Here is a 24,364-nt window from a genome sequence, read left to right as displayed (position 1 = left end):
AATATATTTACATTTTTATATACTTTACATCAAATTATAATTCTTAGTTTAAAAATTTAAATCTATATATGGTATATTTTTTATTATATTTAAAATAAAATAATTTATATATAAAATCAGTTTATATAAAAATCGCAATTATATGTGATAAAACTTTATAAACTAGAATTAAATAAAAGAATTTAATGCTTAATTCCGTAAATTAATAATACCAGCAAAATTAATATATTAGCATCTAAATTTCTTATAAAAATAGTTAATTAAAAGAGAGAAAAGAGGCATAGAGAACTTACATATATATCTATATAAATATAATAAATCCACATAGCACGTTATGTGAATTGAAACGAATATATCGCAGCCTTGATGTATTAGTCCACGTGCAATTGAAAAACTCGTGTGACAATTCACAATAACCGAATAGAAAACAGGACAGTTTGGTAAAGGACGCTGAAAAGGAATCAAGGCGGCACGAATCCTCGATAGTCATAATGGCTACTTTGCTACCGGGACCATTAACGTGCGTTTTTGGAAGATGGGCACGAACCTGAGCATTACAATGGAACTTCTCACTAGGTTACACGACAGATTAGGATCTGTCCCGGAGTCTCACCCACGACAATGATGCGCTAACTTGTGCATTGGCGTAGCAGCACACTTTGTTGCGAAGAATGACAGATGGCTTATTTACAAGAAGCTGATGTTAGAAGACACATGGCAAAGAAAGCAGATTGCAGGATAACAATAGAGAGATAAAAATCTATGAAATATGAATATAGAACATATTGTCACGTATTTTGTTATATTTAATTCAAAAGTGCATTTTTTAGCATTTAAATTGAAGATATATTTAAATCCAACTGACAATTTTAACAATAAGAAACGTTAAATCTCAATAAACGGTTAATATCGGTAACAACATTAAGTTTCTGTAACTTTATAAAACATACGCTCCAATTACAACAGAAAGTTTTTGACCGCGTTTTCGACATTTGTCAGGAAAATTGAGATGCGGATAGGACAGAAAGAGAAATTCGTCACTGGCTTTAACGACCCAGCGGGGAAGTTTCGTCCGCTTTGTCGGCATACGCGGACATGTGCTAACAATTCGTAGGACAGATTTGTCTGACCGTGAATATCTCCCGTGATCGTGCTGCGCCATTCTACACGAAACGGAAAATTATAATGCTAGAAATTGTATCGTCGCAAGCACGGAACGTTTTAATAGGTTGCCTCAGATCATAACGAAAATTTTTTCGTAATATTGAAGATCTTGCACTTTTTCTCTATGAAGTACGAAAATATATTGTTTTATTTTAAAAGTTTATATACTAAATAATTATTGAATGTACTATTTAATAATAATAAATACAAGATAAAATAATAAAGAAAAATTAATACTTAATAATTATAAAATTAATAATAAAAATTGATACCGCGTCAATATGCCAGTAACTATAAGTTATTGCACATTTGAATTTCAAGACATAAAAAATTGTTTGACTGCAGATAGTCTTTATTCCTGTCAGTGTTAGAATCCGAAAATTCCGCGAATCGGAACTTTTTCGAAACAAGCAAAAGAAATTTGCAAATCTATATCGCTAAAAGACTTTCCCGTGTTGGCAAGAAAAATAGGCAAGTATAAGCCTAAACGCTACATCCTGTCCATCAGATAATCTACAGGACATGCGGTCGGGAAATCCTCGGATAGCTCGGCATGGGGTTCACAGGATTGTCCCATACACAAAATACGCGATCGCTTCCCTTTTCTTTCTCTTTGTAATCTCACACCTCCAACAAAGCGAAGCCTACGAAAGGTTTTTCTACGTTGCTTAGGTTTTACCGAAGATATTCCACGAAAAAGAAGCTGCCTGACAAGACACGACAGATTGTCGTTCTGAATGGGCCCTAAACGGTGACATACCGCATCGTTGGAGCCCCGAACGATTCACCAAAACGTAGTAATATCAACCACGCGCATCGATATCTATCGTCCAGATTTTCTAGGGAAATTTGTATATCTGCTTTTTCAATAATTGCACGAAGTATTCATACAGATACGTATATATATATATATATATATATATATGTAGGTCCGGAAGTATGTTCCGGGACTTTTATTTTTGATATCGGTATATTCCGGGACATTTGGCAGTTTCCAGGACTGTCCTGAAAAAAATTGATGTCCTACGGCAATTTTCGGGACAGTTTTTTGAATCTGATTACATATATATGCGTTATATTCCAGGACTGTACATTTCAAAAAACGTAAACAGTCCCAGAACATACCTCTGGACCTACATATATATATATATATATATTTCGATACAGAGATATTATAAAAGAAATACCTACATATTTTTGTATACCTCTTGTTTTTGTTTTCATTGCTAAAAACAAAAAGAAATAAAATTCTGTGCCGTGTTATTTTAAATCTATATATGTATATAATGACCGAACTATAATCCTCCTTAAATACAATTTTATGTGTTATATGCGTTTTTTTAGAAAATCTTCTATATCTCCTGTACAATACAGAACAAAAATCAATATTGAACTAAAAATTACGAAAATGGCGCTTGGTTCCTTATTGCATAACTGAATCTAATTGATTAACGTAAAATTTTAATGGAGACACTATGGTGATGTTTAATTCTAAGCCAGCATTTTTATAACTCTGTATCAATACATTAATGACAGAAGATTGTAAAACATATATGATGAAAGCTATACTCTATAGATAAAAAAAAAAGTGTCCTCGGCTATATCAACGGCCAGCGACAGTTATGAATAAAGCGGATCGATGGTGGATGATAGCCCCATGATGGCCGACGCAAAAATGCTTTTAGCCGACACACTGTGTCCTCCCTCTCTTGCGGAGAAAATCCATTCCGCAACTTAACCGACTCGCAGAATCGTCGATGAGTGTCGACGCCACTTTCATATTTGATAAAGCTTTTATTAAAAAGATTATCAAAATTGCGATTATAAACCGTAAAGTGTGACTTAAGAAAAATAATCACGCATTTTTCTACGTTATCTTTAAATTAATTAATTTAATAGATATGTCATATAACATTTGTTGACAAAAGTTATACAAAAAAATGTACAATCGTGCGCTTCGTAATTTATTGATCTTAATCTTAAGTCATCTTTCGTAAGAAAAATGACTAGGCAACAAATTGGCATATTAAGCCTAAATAAACATGTTTCTTTCTTCGTATACCGACAACTTATTATTTTTAAGGTTGTTTATTATTAAAAATATCGTGATTCTCAAACAAAATAATTGATTACCGTTATTAATATCGACTTGCCAGTGCAATAAACATGAATGCACCGCATGTATATCCATCATGGGAGCGAATAAGCGAGATTATGCTCGTGTGACATACAACAATGGCGTATCGAATTTCACTTCTCTATCCCCTTTCTACGAGAGAGGAGAAAAGAGATGAAAGAACGAGGAAGAGAGCGAGAGAGAGAAAGAAGAGAAGAGAGAGATCGTCTCTCATAAACATCAACTGCGTTATAGCGCATTGGCGAATTTCCCAGACTCGTCATTTTCCACTGTTTCGGGAGATTCGTGGAGTAAGTGCGACGGGGGTGAACGAAACGGTCAATTATCATCCCCTAAATAACGGAGCTGTTTACGAGTTTGGGCGTCACGTAGCGCCGGCGCGATCCTTACGACCGACCGAAGCATTAGGCACTGCGACATCTTTGCTTAATTTCCCTCCCAGCATCACGAGGAGCGAGAAGAGGAGAGCTCTGGGAGCCAGCCGCTCTAGTCTTAATTAACGCTTGATTAATCCCAAGGAATCGCCTTCACTCCCCCCCCCCTAAACTCGCCTCGCGCGATTCTCGTAACGAAGTCTCTGATCCAGACCCATGAAAATTATTATAACGCGCAAACCTCTCGAAGCAACGGCGATTATTACCCCGAATTCTCTCACGCGAGATCACGCGGATGACGTGTTAATTGGTTTAATGATTTGTTTCCGCTTGATTAAAATTCATCGACATAGCTGCGCTTGTCGCCTTTGTACGCGTTTCATGCGTTTCGTCTATGAAATTACGTGATTTATCGGCGCATGTTTGCACGAATAATTACATTACCTCGTTCCTATAAGCATCAAGTCGAGTTTTAGAAAACTGTGAGAACAATTTTGCGTTTGTGATTGGGTTAATAATTTTTTATGTTTGCGTAATAGGTGTACAATTCGCGTGTAGGTTCGATAGACTTGATTTTTCCCATTCTCCTATAATTCTAAGTGGAAAATCCAAACCTGTTAAATATAAGCGGCAACGACACATACACGCGTGGATACAATATAAAATTATAACTCGCGCGATATATCAAATAAAATTTCGTAGTTTTATGATTATTATAAAAGGGTTCTATCAATCTTTCAAAATTTCTCTTTCGAATAACTTTGGATAATTTCGGCTATTAAACGTCGACGCGCGTTTGCTTGCCACCGACAATTTTTCCTCGATTGCATACATATTTCTCTACTCATACTTGACCCACTTGACTCACGGCAGAAAAGTAATGCAAGTAATGACAGAGCAAGCGGTGCCCTCCGACCCGTGTCTAACACGCAGCAGATGCCACCCCCGGTACATACGTTCGCCTTCTCTGCAGTACGACTTCTAAGGGAAGCTACCCTCAACGTATCTAGCGGTATAAATTATATCCGAGTCGCGTCACTGCCAGCCCCTTATATGATCGATCATTAGAGAGGCTGACCCGCCAGAAAATTTGGCAAAATTCGCCGATCCACAGCCCGACCCTTCAAAACAAGGTTCCGCTTGCTGTAACTCTTGATGTAACAAAGAATAATGATAATCTTTATTTTTAACAAACGAATTGGATCGTCTGAACCTCTTTCTTGTAATATTCTCCAATTAATATATAACTCCTAGTTCACTTCTATAGTTTCTAAACATTCTTAATAATAGTATATGTAAGATTTTAACACGTAAGAAAGAGTAAAGTGAATAAGAGTAAAATTGTAAAATATTCAAAACAAAGATTGAACTTGAAAAATTACTATATTTAGTTTCGAAATTAAACGTTGTCGTTTATATAAAATCTCATAATCGCAAATATAATCCATGTGCTAAATTTATAAATTTTATTTTATTCATATATGTGGCGTATATTCAATTTTTTTGTACTAAATACTTTATATATAAGTAACATCATTGAACGCTACAACAAGCTCTTAAAATTATTAATTAATGTGATTTTGTATCGCAGTATTTAAATTGGCCTAAATGCGCAATCGCCACTAATGATAAACGAAATAGACGCGGGAATTGAAAATTGATAGCCCCTATGCTTCTGACAATGAGATTGCTAAATGCGCATCTCATGAGCCGAGATCCTTCATCCTTTGCGCAGCATGCAGGACAATTAAGTCGACGCCGCGATTCACGAAGCTCTGGGACTAGCCGGGGGCAGCATGATTTATGCAGGGCAATAGTCGAAAGCACACACGGAACGCCTGCGGACTCCAGTGTATTCCTGTGTGTATATTGAACTTAGGCTACCTCCCTGCACCGGACCAGGACCAGATTAGTTCGGTCATTGTAGCAGGGCCCGCGCGCTCGCATGCACACAATCTGTCAACCTGGAGCTCCGCTCCGCCAATCTCGGTCGAGGTGGATCTATACGTGTGAAAACCAGGCGGCGGATATTCCGCGGTCGCGTGAATTTTCCAACAAATCCGGCATCAAGAGGCGGTTTTTGTGTACCCCCACGAATATCGCGACGTCCAGTGTCGTGGGCACCGCCGCGCCTCACCGACCGGGCGATCGCCGTCGAGGCAAATGAAATCTCATCGTTTCGCCGCGCGGCAAAAAATTAAATTCAATCACTGATCGTTAGCCGATGCTAACTATATAATTTCAATGCATAACATTTCGCCTGCGGCCTAGAAAAAAAATCCAATCAGTATGCCGCCGGCACGCCGATGCACTCTCCGTAATTTCATTCGCCCGCGCCGTGGGTCATTGGGCTGATCAAACAGGCAGGCTTGCATTTCAAAGTGTCGTTAACGAACGAACCTTTTTTTTCCTTTCTCTCTCTCTCGCGTGACAAAACAATTACCACCATTGATTGGTTGTCGATTCACGAGTTAAATTGGGTTTACATTTTAAACGGCGGTAGATTTGCACGGACGCAATAGAAATTACCAATGCCGAGAAATTACCTTCTGATCAATGCGTCTAAAGCTTGATGCTTCGCTAACCGATTCTATTCGCAGTGCTTTGTACATCATTTCACATCGAGATGTTGTAAACATTGTGATATATGTTTATATTCTAACTCTAACTTGATGACTATTAAATAGCCGGTTTTACGAACGCTAATTTTAATTAACTTTCTGGCATAGTTTAACTTTTACTCTTTGTTTTTTTTTTTAATTCCAGTATTAGAAAAATTTAATATTGAAAAATATAAAAATCTGTTAAACTGAAAAAATTATAAGTTCCGTTTAAAAATAATAAAATATAATCTAGGTATATAAATTAGCTAAATGTTTTAATTTATAATTATATATTCGCTTTGACCTGAAAAGAGGCAGAGAATTCATAAAACTGAGAAAGTTAAGTTTTATTTAAATATAATGAAATATAATATAAGTATAATATACATCGTCTTTAAAAATGTTTTATATAAATATATGCTCGCTTCTTGACACTAAACGTTTCCTTTTCACTTGACTTCGCTTTTGCGAATACGCGCAAAGACAATGCACATCGTGTGAAAACTGTTAGCAGCGATTGCTTAACAATTCTTAAGTTTGTCTTTGAATGCGCATGATCACACGAAAACTCTCCTACCCGAACACCATCGGAGGGTAATAGTTCTCGCGAATACGAGACAATCGTCGGCACATCAAAGGCGACGATTGTTTCACGTAAATTATTACCGAGCACTTGCCCGGCTTCTCGTTATGAGTTGGCGAACAAGTTCAATTAAGTCCACGCCTAGGAAGACGAAGGACGGCTTCCTACACACGCGGAGGCCTTATCCTACATCGAGTGGCACCATCAACCCCGCAAACCCACCCCAACCGTCGCGACGACAGGGGCAGAACGTTGACTACGAAAGTGCAGAAAGACCAATTGCCTTGTATTCAGCGTTGTAAGCGCAAAAGAATTTAATATTGCAATTTGGTCACAAAGATACAAGTGTTACTCTTTTTTTTAATATTCTCTTATATACATAATACGAATTTTTCTTATACAAATTAGAAAAAGATTATTTATTTATATAAAAAAAATAATTTTTACCCTTTCAGAAAAATTTTAATAAATCTAATTGAGAATTATAAGAAAGGCAGAATTTGATAATAGTTAATTATAAACAATATTACAGAAGATTTATAATGTTAGAAAATCTAATAGATTACGTTATGTTTAATTAATGCTAAACGTGATTGATAATCTTAAAACAGGAAATAATGAAAAATAAGTTAGATAAATAAAATACGCATCTATTGACAAAATTAATGATTATCTACTTCTAAGATTTATAGGTATATTTTTGATCTAAAATTAATATTTGAAATAATAAGATCGTAGAATCAATCATTCCGAAAGATTGGGTCGAAAGGATAAGAAGAACACCGTGAGGGCTCTTTTGACACCGATGATCTTGACGATTCGTCTCCTCCGTACAGGATACCCAGGTCAGCCTGACGACCAGGCAACACGTGTCGGTTATGTCTATTATCGACAGATAGCGGGGTAACGAGCAGGCGAGATTTATCACCCTCCGCTGCCACCCCAGAGGAACGGGATACTCGAGGGTGCGATGGGGTGCAAAACGGAGAATTGGAGTTACAGTTGAATTGGCAGAAAGAGAAGAGAGTTAAACCTTAGTAGAGTCTCATATGGCCTCTTAATGTGCCCGCGCGCTCATAAACGATTTCCTCGAGAAGTGCCATTTTAATTAATGTCAACATTGGGAAATTACTGTATTATTGATGTGTATAAAATTATGTTACGTTAAAATTGCGCCATACTTTATGGATGAAAAGAATTCCAAATGTTTATTAATTTTCGCTATTGTTGCCACAGATGTAAAATATTTTACGGAAGGTAGCGCATAGCTAAACACAATGCGCGACATCAAATATGAAAGACAGAATTAAATATAATGTAAATCGATGTTCGGAACTCCACAGCGCGTTCGCAATTTTCGCAACAGGGTTATTCGAAGTTCGCAACCAAACGAAAGGGCGAACGCCGAAGATTTGTTCGCAGTTAAAGGCAAGTAAATTTAAATGTCAAAATATGCGCTTTAACGGCACGGGTTGCACAAAGGTGTATCATATCTTTATTAACATAAATGCGAGAAGGTGCTCTTGCGCGAGCGAGGACCTGGCAAAACCCGTCAATCAAAAACCCGATCCTCGAGAAAAGGGCTAGTTAGCCTGGTCGCCCTTGCATCGGTGCCCTTGCGAAAAAATAACGTATGCGCCGTGCGATGCATGCCGCTTTTGTAGAAAAACTTTTTTTCGGATCTGTTATATTATATTCCACGAGTCACACTCGGGCACCACCGTCTCACGAGTCGCCGCTCCCGTTTTCTCGTGACACTCACGGGTCAACTTCAGGACCGTAGTCCGGGACGAACGCGATTTTATTTATTAAAAAAAAAACAACATCGTAAAAAATACTTTGTATTCAAGGCATGCTTTTATGTAGCGCATTTTTTACATAACCAAATTTCTTATTCTGATTTACAGATATCAGGATTTGAATATTTAAACACAGGTAACATAGTCCATGAAAAAGCGTACGTGCCATTAGAATATTGTCTCGCGAAGTTAAATTAACATTTAAATTAATAAATGTGATACACAGGGTGCCGCAATTGCTTATTACATAGTTGTTACGTCTTCTTGACCGGTACATATATTCGCATAGATGACCGGACGGGGATCTTTTGATATCCTGGCGTGTCAGACGTGTGACAGCTCGGACAATACCGGAGATCCCCGCGTCACTGATTGTCACTTGTTTCTTGCCATTTCTTTTTCTCTCTTCGATTTCGGCCACTACGATTCCGCGCGGGTTCTCTCCACAGTTCGCCTCCTCGACGCCTCTTTCTCCTATTTCAAATTCAAATACGGGAAATCGCAAGGCAGACCGTAACCCTACGCCTTGAGAACTGGCGAACGCGAAATCCCGCTGACCATTCGGGTATCGATTTGAAAATACTTAATGCGAAACCCTGGATGCAGGAGAAAGATGATCGCGTTGCACTTACGTGTGCTAAGGGAGTTAATAAGGACGAGGATCGGCCTTCGAGGAGGATAAGAGGAGGTAGTGAAGGAAGGGGGGGAAGGTGGAAGAGCATAATGTACCTCATTGTCGAATCACTTCCGGGGCTTGACCTCCAGTAACGCCCTAAAGACCAGTTCGCATGGACAATGTCTGTGGATAATAGGCAACCGATGTGCTCTATTGTATGTCTGAAACGGGGGACGCGCGAATTGTCTAAAATACCTACTTCAGGATGGACCAACAATTTAATAATATCGACAATGCGATCCCTACCGATGCCCCACTCACGCTTTCGAGGAATTTTATGTAAAGGATAAATATATCTTGGATGCTGCGATTTCATGAACTCCGGTAGTAAACGAGAAAGATGAATCTCGATGTGATAATTATAATGAACGTAAAAGAATAAATTATCATTTTGTAAATAAGTATGACATTTTTATGGCTTTCACGAAAATTATTAACTCCATAGATTGTCTAAATGGTTTTTTTAAATCTCTTTTAAATTGAGCAATTATAAAAGTCATGTGTCGATCTCAATGCGTTTGGTTTATATCAATATGGCAATATATATCCGCGCATCAACCACGCAATGGAACTCGTGCGGTTGACGATGGCACGTTTCACATCGAGGATTACCATTAATATAATTTGTCAGTTGCATACGTCGCTAACAGCGAAATTTTCCGACCGATTTGCCGAAAAAGTGCCCCGTATGGGCGACGAGGCGCGTGCGGCTGCTTCAACGTGAAAAACAAGCGGTACTCTGGCCCTCCTTTTCTCCCACGTGGTCGCTCCGAAAGGCGAACGGTCTCCAATCCGAGTCAAAAGACTTCGAGAGGGGTTGCCGGCAACCGCGTGGAAAAAAACGCCGCCGATTTCAATATGTAGACGAAGAAAAGTGAAGGAAAATGCTGAAAAGGGAAAATATATGCGCGAGTAGCCGGAAGAGTAGGAGAATCTCGTGGGCGTAAATTCGACATCTCACATGAACGATTCTCAATGATTCTCATGTAACATACAAGAAAAAAACTTTTTAATGGTGTAAGTGCAATATTTGTATACATATATTAAAATTTGCTCCTCTCTTCAGTTTCTGATATAATATTGGAATAAATAAAATCTAAAAATATAGTAAGGCTTATGTTTTTATGCAAAACATTTATCTAACATTTATTATTCTAATGCATTGATACTTGTTAGAATATATATCATACTTTGGTGAAAAATAAATTTCTACGCATTCGGGTAAATCGCGAAATTATTTTTCAAGCATGTCTGTCAAAAAATCAATCACCAATCAATAGACATAACTTTCTCTTTCTGTTTTTCTCTCTCTTCTCTCTGTCTCTCAAGTCAGAGGAGTTGGTATTTATGTCGTCGTTGTCATTGTAGGCCACAACGATGACGACGATGGTAACTACTACGAGAACAAAGCTGTGTATACCCTTTTATCTCTCCCAAGCATTATCAATCTTGATTCCTTACTAAAGTTCCTAAGAGAAGTACGCTTGTCATCGTCCTTCTTCGTGTCTTCCTCATTTACGCCCGCTCTCCTTCGCCGATACTTCGCGTTGATCATTTAACTTGGGTTCTTGAAATCATTCGGCAAATTGGACCCCGGCCTTCACGCGAGGGGTCTTTCGGCCGAGTGAACTTAAGCCTTAGATTGGTTTAGTCGCCACGCAGGCACGCCGCAGGTCGGTCGTCCTGCGGATCACGCGTCACCGAACAGGATACATCGGGAAAGAAGCGAATTCCCTCCCCTCCCTTTTCCGCGTTTTTTTTCACATTTATTTCTATACTTTATCTCACCCTTTCCGCAAGATTGGAAAAACGAGGTAGAAATCTCGCGGCAGGTGATGTAATGGTGATACCTAAACTATCGGCGCAACCAACTCTTGGATTCGAATCTCGACAATAACTCGAGATCCCCATAAAAGCGACTGTTACGTTCCCTTTCGCAAATTCTAAAGTAATAACGCATGTTGTAAAGTATAGCACAAAAATATATATTGCTATCTGAAAATAAAATTTTGTTCTTGCCTCTTTTATGGAATAAATAATAAAAGAGGCAAGGATACACTTTTCGCGATACACTTCAGAAATTAATAAAAACTAATGATAAATATTTTTCCCAGAAATTAAAAAATAATATTTCAATGCTTGAAATTATTTTATCAATTTGATCATTAATTGAGATTACATTAATAAGTATTACCAAATTGACCGGAAAATTGATTCAGAGCGATCATCTTTAATCCAATAATCCCATAAAAACTTCCTGATCTTCCGCGGGATATTTCGGGGTGGATAAACACCGAGGAAATTTGGGGCGAATTTCGGTTTCGAGGTTCTTGTTCGCCCTTCGTTGATCTCGCGCCTCGAGAACTAAAGTGCGTTTCCTGGGAGGATGTGAGAAAAGGATTAGGATTGGGGAATATCGTGCGAATCGACCGAAAGGGAGCTTTTTTTGCTTCACCGGATTCTGAAAAAGGTTCGTGAGAGCCTAAGAATTCGTTACCGATATTGTTATAGAAATTTGATCATAAGGTGTATCTTATATTGTTGCGATTATAATATTTCAATATTTAGGATTTTAAGCAAAGCCTCTGTTTTGTGCAATAAAGTATTCTTATTATTTTTGCAATATACAATTAACACATTTTTAAATATTAATTGCTATATGTTAAATCTTAGCGTCTTTCTCTGAAAATTGGAATTAAAAATTTGGATAATTTTGAAAACATTCTTTCAGTTCGCGTGTCAGTTCGCGCGGCATTTAGAATAAACATGAAATCGACATGAGAAATCACGGCCGACTTTCTCTCGCGATGTTTTCCCTCTCGCGCGCTCGCGTACGTTTACGCGCGTGGGGTTGATAGATCGGCCCGACGAAACGAAGGGGTAGTTTGGCTTTAATCGATCCTGTAATCGCCGGTCCGACAGTTGGCCCCGGCTGCCTTTTTGTCGGCAGTTAGATGGATGGTGCCATTTACATTTTGTCAGTGCGACATGCGCTAACGCCGTCGCTATCATATCTATCACACCCTTTGGACCAGTACACGATCAGTTTCCTACCGTCCAAATTTGGAAATCTTTTCGGACGCTCAAATGTGATGCAAATGTCAATTGATTTTTCGAAGATGGAACCGATCGCAAAAATCACGGTCGATTATGTTGTTGCACAATCTAAAAAATTCGTTAAATTAATAATATTCTGGACGATGTGAGTCAAGTAAATTGTAAATATTCTCATTATGCAACAGGAAGATCAGGAATCATCCGTTATTGACGATTTCATGGGCTGATTCCCCGATCCTGACTTCGGAACATCGATTTTACGGTCGACTTAGGTATGTGCGGTCCACCGTATACACTTCCAACCGATTCCATAGGAATCCGAAAATTTCGGAGGAACTGAAAGAAAAAGCTGTCCGAGACGATCCAATTGACAGATCTGTCAACGTGGATGACACCTTCGGCGAACGAGTCGACCAGGTGTCTGCTGTCGAAGCAAAGAGACGGCTCTGTCTATCTGCTCTTCCCTCTTTCTCCTTCACTGTTACCGGCATCTGCCGGATAATACCCGGGATTATAGCAGTAGGATAGAAAACCCACCGACATCGGCTCGAACGCGGAATGAAACATTCCTGCGCCGAACTCGAACCATAAACAGATCGATCATCTTTCAAACGGTTTGACGACAACCTAAAATCGAGATGATATCGAATAAGAATCGCGTATGTGAATCCTCGTGAATCTCGAATAAATGTGTAAACGTATTGATGAGAAAAGTCGCAAGTATTTGAGCGTGAAAAAAAGTAAACAGTCCTAGAATCTAATCCTAGATTCTGTCCTATATATATAAGTATATGTATTTTATACGTACACACACACATATGTGTGTGTGTGTGTGTGTGTGTGTGTGTGTGTGTGTGCGTGCGTGCGTGCGTGCGTGCGTGCGTGCGTGCGTGCGTGTGTGTGTGTGTGTGTGTGTGTGTGTGTGTGTGTGTGTGTGTGTGTGTGTGTGTGTGTGTGTGTGTGTGTGTGTGTGTGTGTGTGTGTGTGTGTGTGTGTGTGTGTGTGTGTGTGTGTGTGTGTGTGTGTGTGTGTGTGTGTGTGTGTGTGTGTGTGTGTGTGTGTGTGTGTGTGTGTGTGTGTGTGTGTGTAGATATATCATATTATATAAATATAATATATTACATATAATTACATATTATATGTAAATATACATATATGTTTAATATATTATATTTTACGCTCAATATGTTTAAATATTATGAAAGTGTTCTCTCTTACTTAAATAATCTTATTTTTTTCCATATTGATTCTTCGCATCAAACTAATAAGTAAATGCTCTTTTCGTTAGTCGGCAAACATTGGAAAAAAATACCTGCAGCATTGATTGGATCCGATAAAAAGTTCCGCGTTGGGAGACTATTTCGCAACATTGAGAGCGCAGCAAACATCTTTCGCTTCAAAAGGTCAGTTTGAACTGATCGAGCACCGACCTATTCGCTTTACGATCGCCTCGACTACCTCGACTCCACTCGAGAGAATTCGAAAGCGGGCGGAAACGATAAACACGTACACACATCTATATACACCGCGAGAAGAAATATATACGACTCACCTCCCACGCGTAACGGGGGTTGAAAGGCTCACTCGCCCATTTGCCGAGGAACGGACCGAATCTCGCGCCACGAGGGATGTCTTTGCGTGCGCGAACGTACGGGCCTCCGGGTGCCGAACCGCCGACCTCGACCTCCGGCACCGGTGACACCCAATCGCGACTCGAGTGATCCTTGGGCTCCTGCTTTATCGCATCCTCTACACAAACAAACGTCAGAGTATATTTATCGAATATTTATCGAGAAATCTCTCTCTCTCTCTCTCTCTCTCTCTCTCTCTCTCTCTCTCTCTCTCTCTCTCTCTCTCTCTCTCTCTCTCTCTCTCTCTCATCAGTTCATGAGCGATCATAGACTACACATAATCGCAAGATAATACAACAAATCTATTCTATTATAAATCTAATCATTCGAATATAAATCTAAAGAATTTTATATGTTTTTCATTTTGCAACTAACAACCGCTAAAACAAATGCCACGTGAACTCGTGGTGAGCTTGAAGACTCCTACTTTGAACGGGACTGTAAGACTCACGGTAATCATTGTAATCCCGCGACCTCGAGTACTCTTTCCGCGTGTTTTTCTCATAGTCCCAGGCTGATTTCCTCTCTTCCTCCCTAGAAGACGGCGACGGTTGAAGTTGCTCCTTCTCGTAATTCCGTTGTCGGTCTATCCCCGGCGAGTGTCCGCGCTGCTGATAAGCTGTCCGCGATTGCGGGTTGTACTCCTGCGGAACCTCGCCACCGGCCTGAAGTAACTTCAGATCTCTGTACACGGGATTGTTGCTGCTGCTGTTGCTACTCGTGCGAGTCGATCCGTTCTCCTCCATTTCTGCGTTCTCGCTGCCGCCACCCCCGCCAGTCGCACCCGATGTCGACTCGCCTTCGTCGCTGCTTCCTAGAGAGAATAAATGAGCCAAGATGTAAACCAGTGAATCTTGAAGAAATACTTAAGGAATGGAATTAAATTTATTTGTAAATACCATAACGACGTTCGTAAGAGAGATTATATTATTATAATTTATTTTTAACTAAATTTAATTTTTAACTATGATTTTAGTATTTTTCCGGAGTTTCTATAACTAGTTTATATTTTTACTTTTTAAGACTAAAAAAATATCTTTGATTAAATAATGTTTTCTTTATTCGATGCATCAGGATAAAATTAAGGTTGTTTTTTTTTTTTTTTAGTTGAATTAGGCTCGTTGATTTTCTTTTTTAATAACAATCTTTATTTGACACGTGTCAGTTATTTGAAAAATTATATTAAATATATTTATTACATTTTCTCAATAACATATTATCCGCCATTTGCGAAAGTCGTGTTTACTAAGAAAGGTTCGTACATAGAACTGTGATGAGAGACGATTTTCCGGAACGTGACGTATTGATTGGTCATTTCTGAGAAAGCGGTAGCTCGTTATTCCCGCGATAAAGTCGCAGTTCGTGATATTAAACGCAAGTACGAGCGTTTTGTTGCGGGAAAGATCGCGGCTTCGCGTGTAAACTTTGCGTTTCGATGAAGGTGTCGGAAAATTATGAATGATTTTGCACGAGAGAGGTAAAATAAATTTGTATTTGCGGGACCCTCTCATTTACCTTCTCTCTTTACGACTTGACGGAATCCTAGGCACACAAGGACAAGTGTCAATTGGAGTAAGCGCTATCTGCGGCACGTTTCTTCATGCGCAGCTGCCGCGTGCACGCAATGACACCCAAGCCGAGGATGTTTGCCGTGATAAGGATTTTATTGTCCTCTTGTCGGCTGTTTTTGATGCGTCGTGATGTCATACGGTGTAAAATATTCAGGGATAAAGGGGATCTATCTTACGTTTATTATTAAATAAGTTGCGATTATTTTGTTGCAGACGCGGCTGGTTGCTCTCGACGAAAATATATGATAAAAAACATACGAGATGCGCGTAATATGATAACGATAATATTTAAAAAAGCATAAATTGTTTAAGGAATGTATGCGTTTTGAACGCATTTAATTACGTATCAACACACATTCCCAATGAAAACATTAAATTTATTATCTACTCGTGGCAAATCGCGCTCGAAGTGACAAAGAGACGTCGCACGAATCTGATTTTGTTTGTACAACTCGCTTTAGCCGGATACGACGGGCCCTTTTTAACGGCGGTCTTATCTCCGAATCGAAAGATATCCACGCAGTGTATCGGCTATCTAAAAACAAACTGTGAACTTTAGGCGCGTTTCTTATTCCTCGAGCCAGCCGAGAAACCTGCGAAGATCGAGAGTCCTCTGCAAATAGCGGGAGTTCCGTGTGAATCGGCGACTAAGCAAATGATCGTTTTAGCGACGAGCTGGCAGGTGCATCGAAAAGGAAGACAAATTGTCGTGGAAAGATAGAGAGGAAAGGAAGGAAACACTATAATTTTACGATCAACGCTTTCTCACGATTAATTTTGATATCGCGATTTTGATTGACGACGCTATTAAATAATTGAATTACTGGCTTTGTTGCGCGTTTTCCTGCGTTAAAAGTTAAATAGAACGCAGAGAAGAAGCAGATAATACTTCTACGGCATTAGATTCAGCTGGATGTATGAAAAGCGGTCCATACATGTCGTATACCGCAATAAAACGTTAAAAATATCAATTTTACGATGCCGGCTTCAATTCCATTCTAATCGAGAGAGTAAACAAAGACTTAAGGATCCATCGACTTACGTCGGCGCGGGCGAGTCGTAAAAGAAAACGGTGATCCTGCAAGGCGTGCTTGTCGACACGAAGCTCAAAGAGACAGAACGTCTACGAGCGTCGATATCGATGCGTCACGGTTAGATGGGAAGAAATAAATCGCTTATATAATAGTCCATAGATTTTGATTCCTAAATTATTTTATTACACAGAAAACTACAAATAATTATAATCAATATTGTAATTAAGAGGCAAAATTAGTTAATCTCTTATAAAAAATAAAAAATAGAGCAATCTTAACATAATTGTTAAATATTTATCACAACTAACTGAAAAGACTTTTCCAGATAGAGATATTTGTAAATTAACGTTTTTTTATATTGTTTCTTATATTGTTTAGAAAGCGAAGATTAAAACTCAATTGAAAGGCAATCACAGTACACTCTAGAGCAACATAGATAAGTATAACTGCCACATACCGTACGATACTATTATCCCAATTCGGCCTTAATCGGCAGAGTAAACACGATTTAGCGGATCTTCATGGCCGGAGATGATCGTAAAGAAGAGACCTAATCACGCGAGGGTACCCGGGATATGCACTCCAGATTCTCGCACGGTGAGTAGCCGATATGATACAACAACAATATTTGGAAAACCCTCGAAAGCCAGGGGTCTTTGACTCCTGTGGGATACACAAGTGCCGGAATACTTTCTCCCTTGACAGAGAAGTACGAGTGTACTTGTTGAACCATGCGTGACATTATCCCTGATGATAGTGGCTCGAGAGGCCCTGAAGATGATTAGAGCGAAGTGCCGCTCTAGCGCGGTTTACACCCTAGACGAATTAATCGTGGGAAGAATCTTTCTTTTTATATTAATTGAGACATTCCTCCGCAGACGAATAATTTCCGATAGCTATTTAATTCTAAAAAATATAAGCAGACACCCCAGTCTCTATAATAAATTTATTATTTTTGGTGAGAAACAATTTCGTTTTTAACGTCCTTTTTTATGTTCCCAAAATGAGAGAGTCACGTTTTATTTTATTCCAAGCCTATATATAGAGAATCTTATGGGGACACTATGGGATATTTTAAAATTAACAATAGTTATAGAATATTATTGGCGATGGCGGATAGGCGGCTAATGAAAATTATTCTATCAGTGGCCATTGTGCGTCACATGATATTTACTGTGAAAATAATAATATATGAACAGTCCATGGCGGTGAAGTAGTTAGCGAGTTATAAAGCAAATGATTTTGCATTGCATGGGTCTATTGTGATCGATGATTGATGCGCGTGTGCGATACTTTGTGAATTCGTCTATTGATTGCTATATGTAGTTGCATGCGCCGAATGTATAGGCAGTTGACGTTTCACCATCGAAGGGTTTAACAAACGATCAACCAATGATCGATTAACCTACTATTAAGTAAATACGCGAGGCCAAATGTGCGCGTCCAAAAATATTATGAAAATAAGGAATATTATGAATATAGAGAAAAATAAGGTAAAGTTTATAAATGTCATGTCAAATTATATACCTTTATATATTCTTTTTTACTGAAATATAATTATTGAATACGGAAAATAACTATACTATCACACATAATAGTCAAAATTAATTTTACCTTGTAACCTTACTTCTTAATTCTCCCTACATTAATTATTATTTATGTAAGTAGAATTTATTATTGTATATAATATCTAAGTAAGCATTTTAAAATGTTGATCAATCTTTATAAGTATTTATAAGTGAGTAAATCACAATTTGGAGTAATGCATCTGGAGTGATATGGGGAAGCAGGACACGGAGATTACTACGAGATTCAAGAAACGCAAGTGTGACTTCCGGAAAAGATAATTAAACAAATTGGCGACTAGAGAGTTGTCGGAAGAGCGATTGCGCCGCGAATTACGTTCGCGCTCGTGCAGACCGCGTTAGCTCTGACCGCACAGGACATCCTGGCGATACGGGGATCCTCTGGAGAACATGACGTTTGTTAATGTATCATATTGTAGAACACGAGATGCCGAGAGGCGACGCGCCGGTGTTTTCGAAAGCTCCATTGCAAATGGTGCGATTAATGGCCAATCTCGCTGACAGTATCAGATCTCCCTATCATCAGGCGCGGACTGGCGATTGGGGTTAATTAGAAAAACGACGCGGTCGGATCCTGCGGCCAGGAGCAGTATCGTGAGACGTCGATAAGGTTATCAGCGTGTCATGGAATTACCAGGCCGAGGCAGGCCAAATTGGACAGAAGATCGAATCTCCGGAGTCTGGTTTCCGGACAGGCTGCGGTCAAGCTTCCTTGCCGATATTTGCACGTAATGGAACGAACGGACGGGCACTTTGTGTCAACAAGTCGAACTTTGTAAGAGGGTCAACTCATAATGAATATCGTTTGACCGCGCAATGATATCTGACGTTTTAAAGGGCGATTACGCCAATCTTAATATTGATTTTATAATCAAGAACGAGATAAACAATTACGAAACCAATTTATTTATTTTATAAATTTCGTGGATATATTGGCTGACATGTTCGATTAAGTAGAGGCATAATTTAATTCAGCTTAAATTTATTTTCGCAAATATGCATACTAATGAAGAAATATCTTTAATAACATATATATTCACTCAAGATTATTCTTGCAACTGTTATTGTTTATCTTCACTGTGACGCCGGATATCGAGAATTTTGATCAATTGCACGTTTTGTTCTGAGAATTATATACGACATAAATCTTGTATAATTTAATTGTCATCATTGTGAATATTCTTCAACGTTGATCGTCATCAATGAAATTTGTTTGACTTACCATTCATCTTGCAATCCACGACGGACCGGGACAGATCAAGGCCGTTCATTGGTAGTCCGCCTCGGATCCGGATCCAGAATCCTGAATCTTCCAAATGATTCTGGACGAGACGAGGATTCGGATCACTCCCGACACATCGGTATCACAAGAGTTTTCCTTCACGAGATCACGTCAACATCACGAGAAATGACGAGCGACATCGATGGAAATCCGTCGGCGGGCCGACAGTCTTCATGATCGCGCGATCGATCGGTTGGGGGTACGCAACCGATACTCCGATCCGAGGCCACCGGAGGGGTGGATGCGATCGCGGGGGGTAGCCCGCGCGTAGCGCGAATCTTTCCGGGCGAGCGACCGATGGAAGAAACGGACAACGGAAAGAGCGCTGCTCCGTGTCAGCTGGCCCTTGGCGGACTAGAGGATCCAAAATCTGTTGAGAAGAGGATGGCACGACGAGGGTTCTCTTGGGATCCCAGGGACGATTCACGGGGTGTGGCGGGTCGCTTCCAGCGGGACCTCTGGTTGGCTCGCGGGCGGAGCCACCCCTATCGCGTCGGGGTCCCCACCAAGGCGACTACAGCATCCCTCGGGAGAGCGAGCGAGAGGGACGTGGTGCTTCGGCGGTGGAGCGTAATGCGACTGTCTGAGAGAACGTCTGAGGAGGGGGTAACAGGGGAGGGGGTAGCGTAACGTGACGCTGATAACGAAGGAGATTTCGTGGTAGCTGAATGTCAAAGCCGAATATAGGATTCTTTTCCCGAAGGTTCAAGAGTTGAACAAGAATAAATTTTAATAGACGTTTTGAAGGATATATCTATATTAAAATATTTTCTTACTTTATTGGATATTATTTATTAGCTTAGGTTGTGCATTACATCTAACTATAAATGATAATTTTCAGATAAAATTTAAAAATAATTAATAAAAAAAATATAAAATTATCATGTCATATACAAATTTCTAAAACATAAGGTAAGAATTACAAAAATATACCTCCGTTTTTTTTTAAGATAGCTTTTTCACATGTTATTGCATGCATAAAAATATTCTTAAACTGCAATAGTTTAGATGTTGACGAAGATATGCATTCAACCGCGAGACCCGTCCCAAAGATTAATAATGAAATGTATTATATTTCCTGCATCGACATTTTTCGTCACTAGCAAATTTACGAATGACTGGTGCAAGATCTTCGACTTCATTAGTATAGTCAACGGTAAGATGTCAACGAACTGAGACATTTTTTTACCGCAAAAAGTCTCCATCGAAAAGCACTTTGACGAGGACGTAGGGAAGTAAGGACCCCACGCAGAGACGAGGTCAGCGGGACAGCCACCGAAGTTCTTATTGGACAAGGGCGGCCACTTTTTCACTGCGAAAAGTCGCTGTCACAAACCTCCCAGTCAATTCTCCATTTTTTCCGACCACACTCCACAATTCGCCGCGATTTGTCCATCGACTCAACTTCAAAGTCAATCGAAAGAGTGGAGTATTGGAAACGCCAATCTTGCGTATTGTTACGATTCACTTTTCGATATGGAAAAAAAAATATCTTTCTATGGATACGTAACGTTCGTCTTAGTTAAGAAAACGAGATATGAGATTTTCTCGAAAATCGTTATGATTGAGAAACGGTCGGAGCAGACTGCTCCTTCAGTTGCTCTCTCATGCATTCAATTTTTTCTGATTTTTTTATTCAAAGGCGACCTACAAAAATATTCTATATAACGAAATCTCATCGTTTCTTCTTTCATCTCAGAAAATTCAAAGTCTAAAGAATATGTGTAACATAACATCAAAAAGAAGGAAAACAAATGTATAACGCGGGAATAAATTTATATTTTATTGAAATACTCTTTTCTTAAAAAATTATTTATTAAACTATTTTGTTTAAGTTGTTTAAGTATTTTAGTTTCTGTCCCTCTTTTCCGTCTCATCATTTTTGTGTACGTCCCACTTGTACAGCTAGGTGCTATTTGCGTTTCTTTTTTTCTCATCTTCGACTTTGAGAAACAAGCAAGTAATCGAGAGTTATTAGTCTACATTTCCCTGCCGGTTTATTTCCGAGGCGAGCAGGCACGATGATTTAAATCCTGCGCGCGAATGTCATAAAATCGGGACGACCGCGGATAAAGTCGCGGCAGGAATATACGACGGAGTCGAAAGAAGCCGAAACAAATCTTCATTTCTCCGGTAGCCGGCGAAAGCGCGAGCGGAAAAAGGAGGCAGTAACGACGATATGACTGTGTTTCGCACCCGGGAAGACATGTGTCGCGTGCAGTTATATCATTCTTTATGGCCGGCAACGCCGGTACCCTTCGTTCATTCGGCGACTTTGTCCTTCGCGCAATATTTGGAGGGGTTTGATTTACACCGGCATAAAAATGTCTCCACCTCGGATGTGATATCACCTACTGCGCGCACCTTCGTTCCAGCGCAGTAAGTAACTGGTATTCTTTAATAAAAACAGAAACGCTACGCGCTGACTAGTTCCTTCTGAAATTATTATCTTATACAGATCCTTTAATCGGAGAATTATAATGGTATAGATATAATTCTAAAAATCTTCAAATATTAAACCAGTAAATCCTAATATTCTTTAAAATCCTATAAAATTTTATAAAAGAAAATTAAATTTAAAAAACATAAAAATGTAAGATTTATATCATCAAATTTGTGCGATTAACAAAATTGATCGAAATTATAAGAAGTACAGATAAATAATTTAATTCTACATGATATCATACACGCTGATATAATTAAATTAAATAATAAAATAAATATAATTAAATACTAAAAATCGGCAATTATGCATGTTTATATAACGTTTGTTTGTAATGCATTATTTCCATGTTGCATGTGTACATTATTTAGAAATTTTGCAAATATCTATTTATAATTAAAATATTTATATATTATTATACAAAGTTAAATATTATTACATTTTAACTTCAATAATAATTAGATATTTATTGTTACTCGCATAAAACACATCTCTGCCGAACGCGTAATGCCACTTAATTTTAGGATTACTGCACAAATATCGACCGATATATAATTATGTATTCTCTCACGTTCCGCCGACATGTCATTCGTTTTTCAATCTTACAAGGAGTCCTATTTCGTAAAAGCACAAGACTTGTAATTCTAGATGTGTTTGGGGGGGCGAATATGTTGATCTTACTCTCCTACTTCGCAATATTATATACAAACATATTAGTCACACGTTAGCTGAGGTCAAGTCCAAAATTATCTTCGACTTATCAGATCGATGTGAAATCCTTTACGTATCATTTATTTCCAATTATCATCGAACACGATAACCGCGTGATCCAGTTGACGGAGCGGTCGCCCGAGGATCGAGCTCGATCGATTCTCACGCATAATGATGACGCCAACGACGCCGACGGCGACTAACTACGAGGGGGCAATAAATAACGGGAATATCAAAGGGTTATCAGATCTAAGCAGACCTCCTACGTCTGGCGCAACTTCTGACACGTGGGAGTGACGATGCTGTAATGTCGGCGGCAAAGTGTATACGCGTGCAGGGTGAGTTTGTGCGAGTAAAGAGGGTGTCGGGGGAGAGGGGAGGGATGAGGAGGTAGGTAGGCGCGAAGCTATTAAACTGACAGAAACACTTGCCACCCCCTCGTCGCTGCCCCCCGTTCTACTGCCACCCCCGCGCCTCTCGCGCCCACCGCTCACGACCTCCCCCTCGAACATGCCATCCCTTACTCGGGAAGCCCTACGTCCTTTACTCTGCAACACCGGAGTTATTAATATTTTTCGCAACCCCCGAAAAATTGTCTCTCTCTCGCGCGGCAGCCAAGCTTCCACGCCGGAGAAGCAATTTTGCGGGCGTGTCGCCGACTGCCACTGTCAAAGGATGGAGCGACAGATAGAGAGACGCTTTTCCCTCGCGCGATTCACGACACGCATGGATTGTGTTTTTTAATGAACACCCGACATTGTGTATGTATGTGTGTGCAAAATATACAAAAATCTGTTTTTTTTTTTTTTTTAATTGAATTACTGTATTATAATTCTATAAATTGTTGTGCTACATAATTATCATACAAGATTGACGATGATTTTGCGAATATTAATTTCGTCTGATTAAACATTTTTTTAATTTCAGAGGTTTCTCATAGACTTTTATTCTTATTCCAACACATTTTAATTTTTATTTATCGCAGACGTTTATAAATAATAATTTTATATAAATAATATTTTTTATTTATTTTTTTAGAAAACAGATTGACGGAAATGAGAATTAAATTAGAGATGAAATTAAAGAAATTCCAATATTCTTTCTCATAAATACTCGCCAGATTTATTTTTGCGCGGCACTCAAAATGTACAATATCTCATTATGCGATTCCTCGCGTAGTTCGATTGGGAATCTACCGACGTCAAGGCAAAAAATAAACCGTTCGACGACGTTTCGACCGTTAACGATCGCGCGGAGGTGAAGTTAGTTGATCGAGACAGAAAAGAAGAAAGGAAGGAGAGCGACCAACTCATTGAAGAAGCACAAGGAGAGAGAGAAGTCAATCCTCGAGGCGACTAAACAATTGTCTCGCGCTCGAGTGGGCTCCTGTAAATTCGCGTGGTCGACTACTCCTTGATGTACCCCGAAGCGAGTGGCGCGTCTCCCCACAAAGACACCGAGCGAAGAGAATGAGAGTTGAGGCCGGGCCAGACGCGCGATCCGCTGAAAAGGATCGAGATTCGAGAGACGTGCATGCGTGTCCGTGAATGCCATTGCCGCGCTCGCGAACAACGAGTATACGAGTACATAGCCATGGGCCCGTATATCCCGAGTGGCCGAAATAGCGAATGGCGAATCTACGAGTCGTCGAGTCAACGGTCGACCGGGGAGTCTATAATTTGTGTTCGAGCCAGAGAATCATATCGGCCGCTC

General features: G+C 39.4%; 1 protein-coding gene and 1 long non-coding RNA gene across 4 annotated transcripts in view; one reads left to right on the top strand and one right to left on the bottom strand.

The window, feature by feature from the left end:
- Positions 1-24,364, bottom strand: part of LOC143899377 (transcription factor hamlet) — an 82,258-nt gene that overhangs the window by 18,270 nt on the left and 39,624 nt on the right. For 2 of the 3 annotated variants that reach the window (XM_077409636.1, XM_077409638.1), the window contains exons 1-3: positions 19,438-20,157; positions 14,476-14,838; positions 13,946-14,142 (exon numbers count right to left, since the gene is read on the bottom strand). In XM_077409636.1, coding sequence (XP_077265762.1) covers positions 13,946-14,142; positions 14,476-14,838; positions 19,438-19,486 — 609 coding nt within the window. In that variant the 5' untranslated portion in view covers positions 19,487-20,157. Of the gene's footprint in view, positions 1-13,945; positions 14,143-14,475; positions 14,839-19,437; positions 20,158-24,364 lie in introns of those variants that run through there. The other variant, XM_077409637.1, reaches the window with a different exon arrangement.
- Positions 1-24,364, top strand: part of LOC143899383 (uncharacterized) — a 138,650-nt gene that overhangs the window by 81,864 nt on the left and 32,422 nt on the right. The window lies entirely within an intron of this gene.

The sequence above is a fragment of the Temnothorax americanus genome, unplaced genomic scaffold (assembly GCF_048541705.1).
Source record: "Temnothorax americanus isolate GAGA-0224 unplaced genomic scaffold, ASM4854170v1 Scaffold27, whole genome shotgun sequence".
Taxonomy (NCBI): Eukaryota; Metazoa; Arthropoda; class Insecta; order Hymenoptera; family Formicidae; genus Temnothorax; species Temnothorax americanus.
Note: the sequence above shows the minus strand (reverse complement) of the source record. Positions and strands in the feature narration are given on the sequence as shown.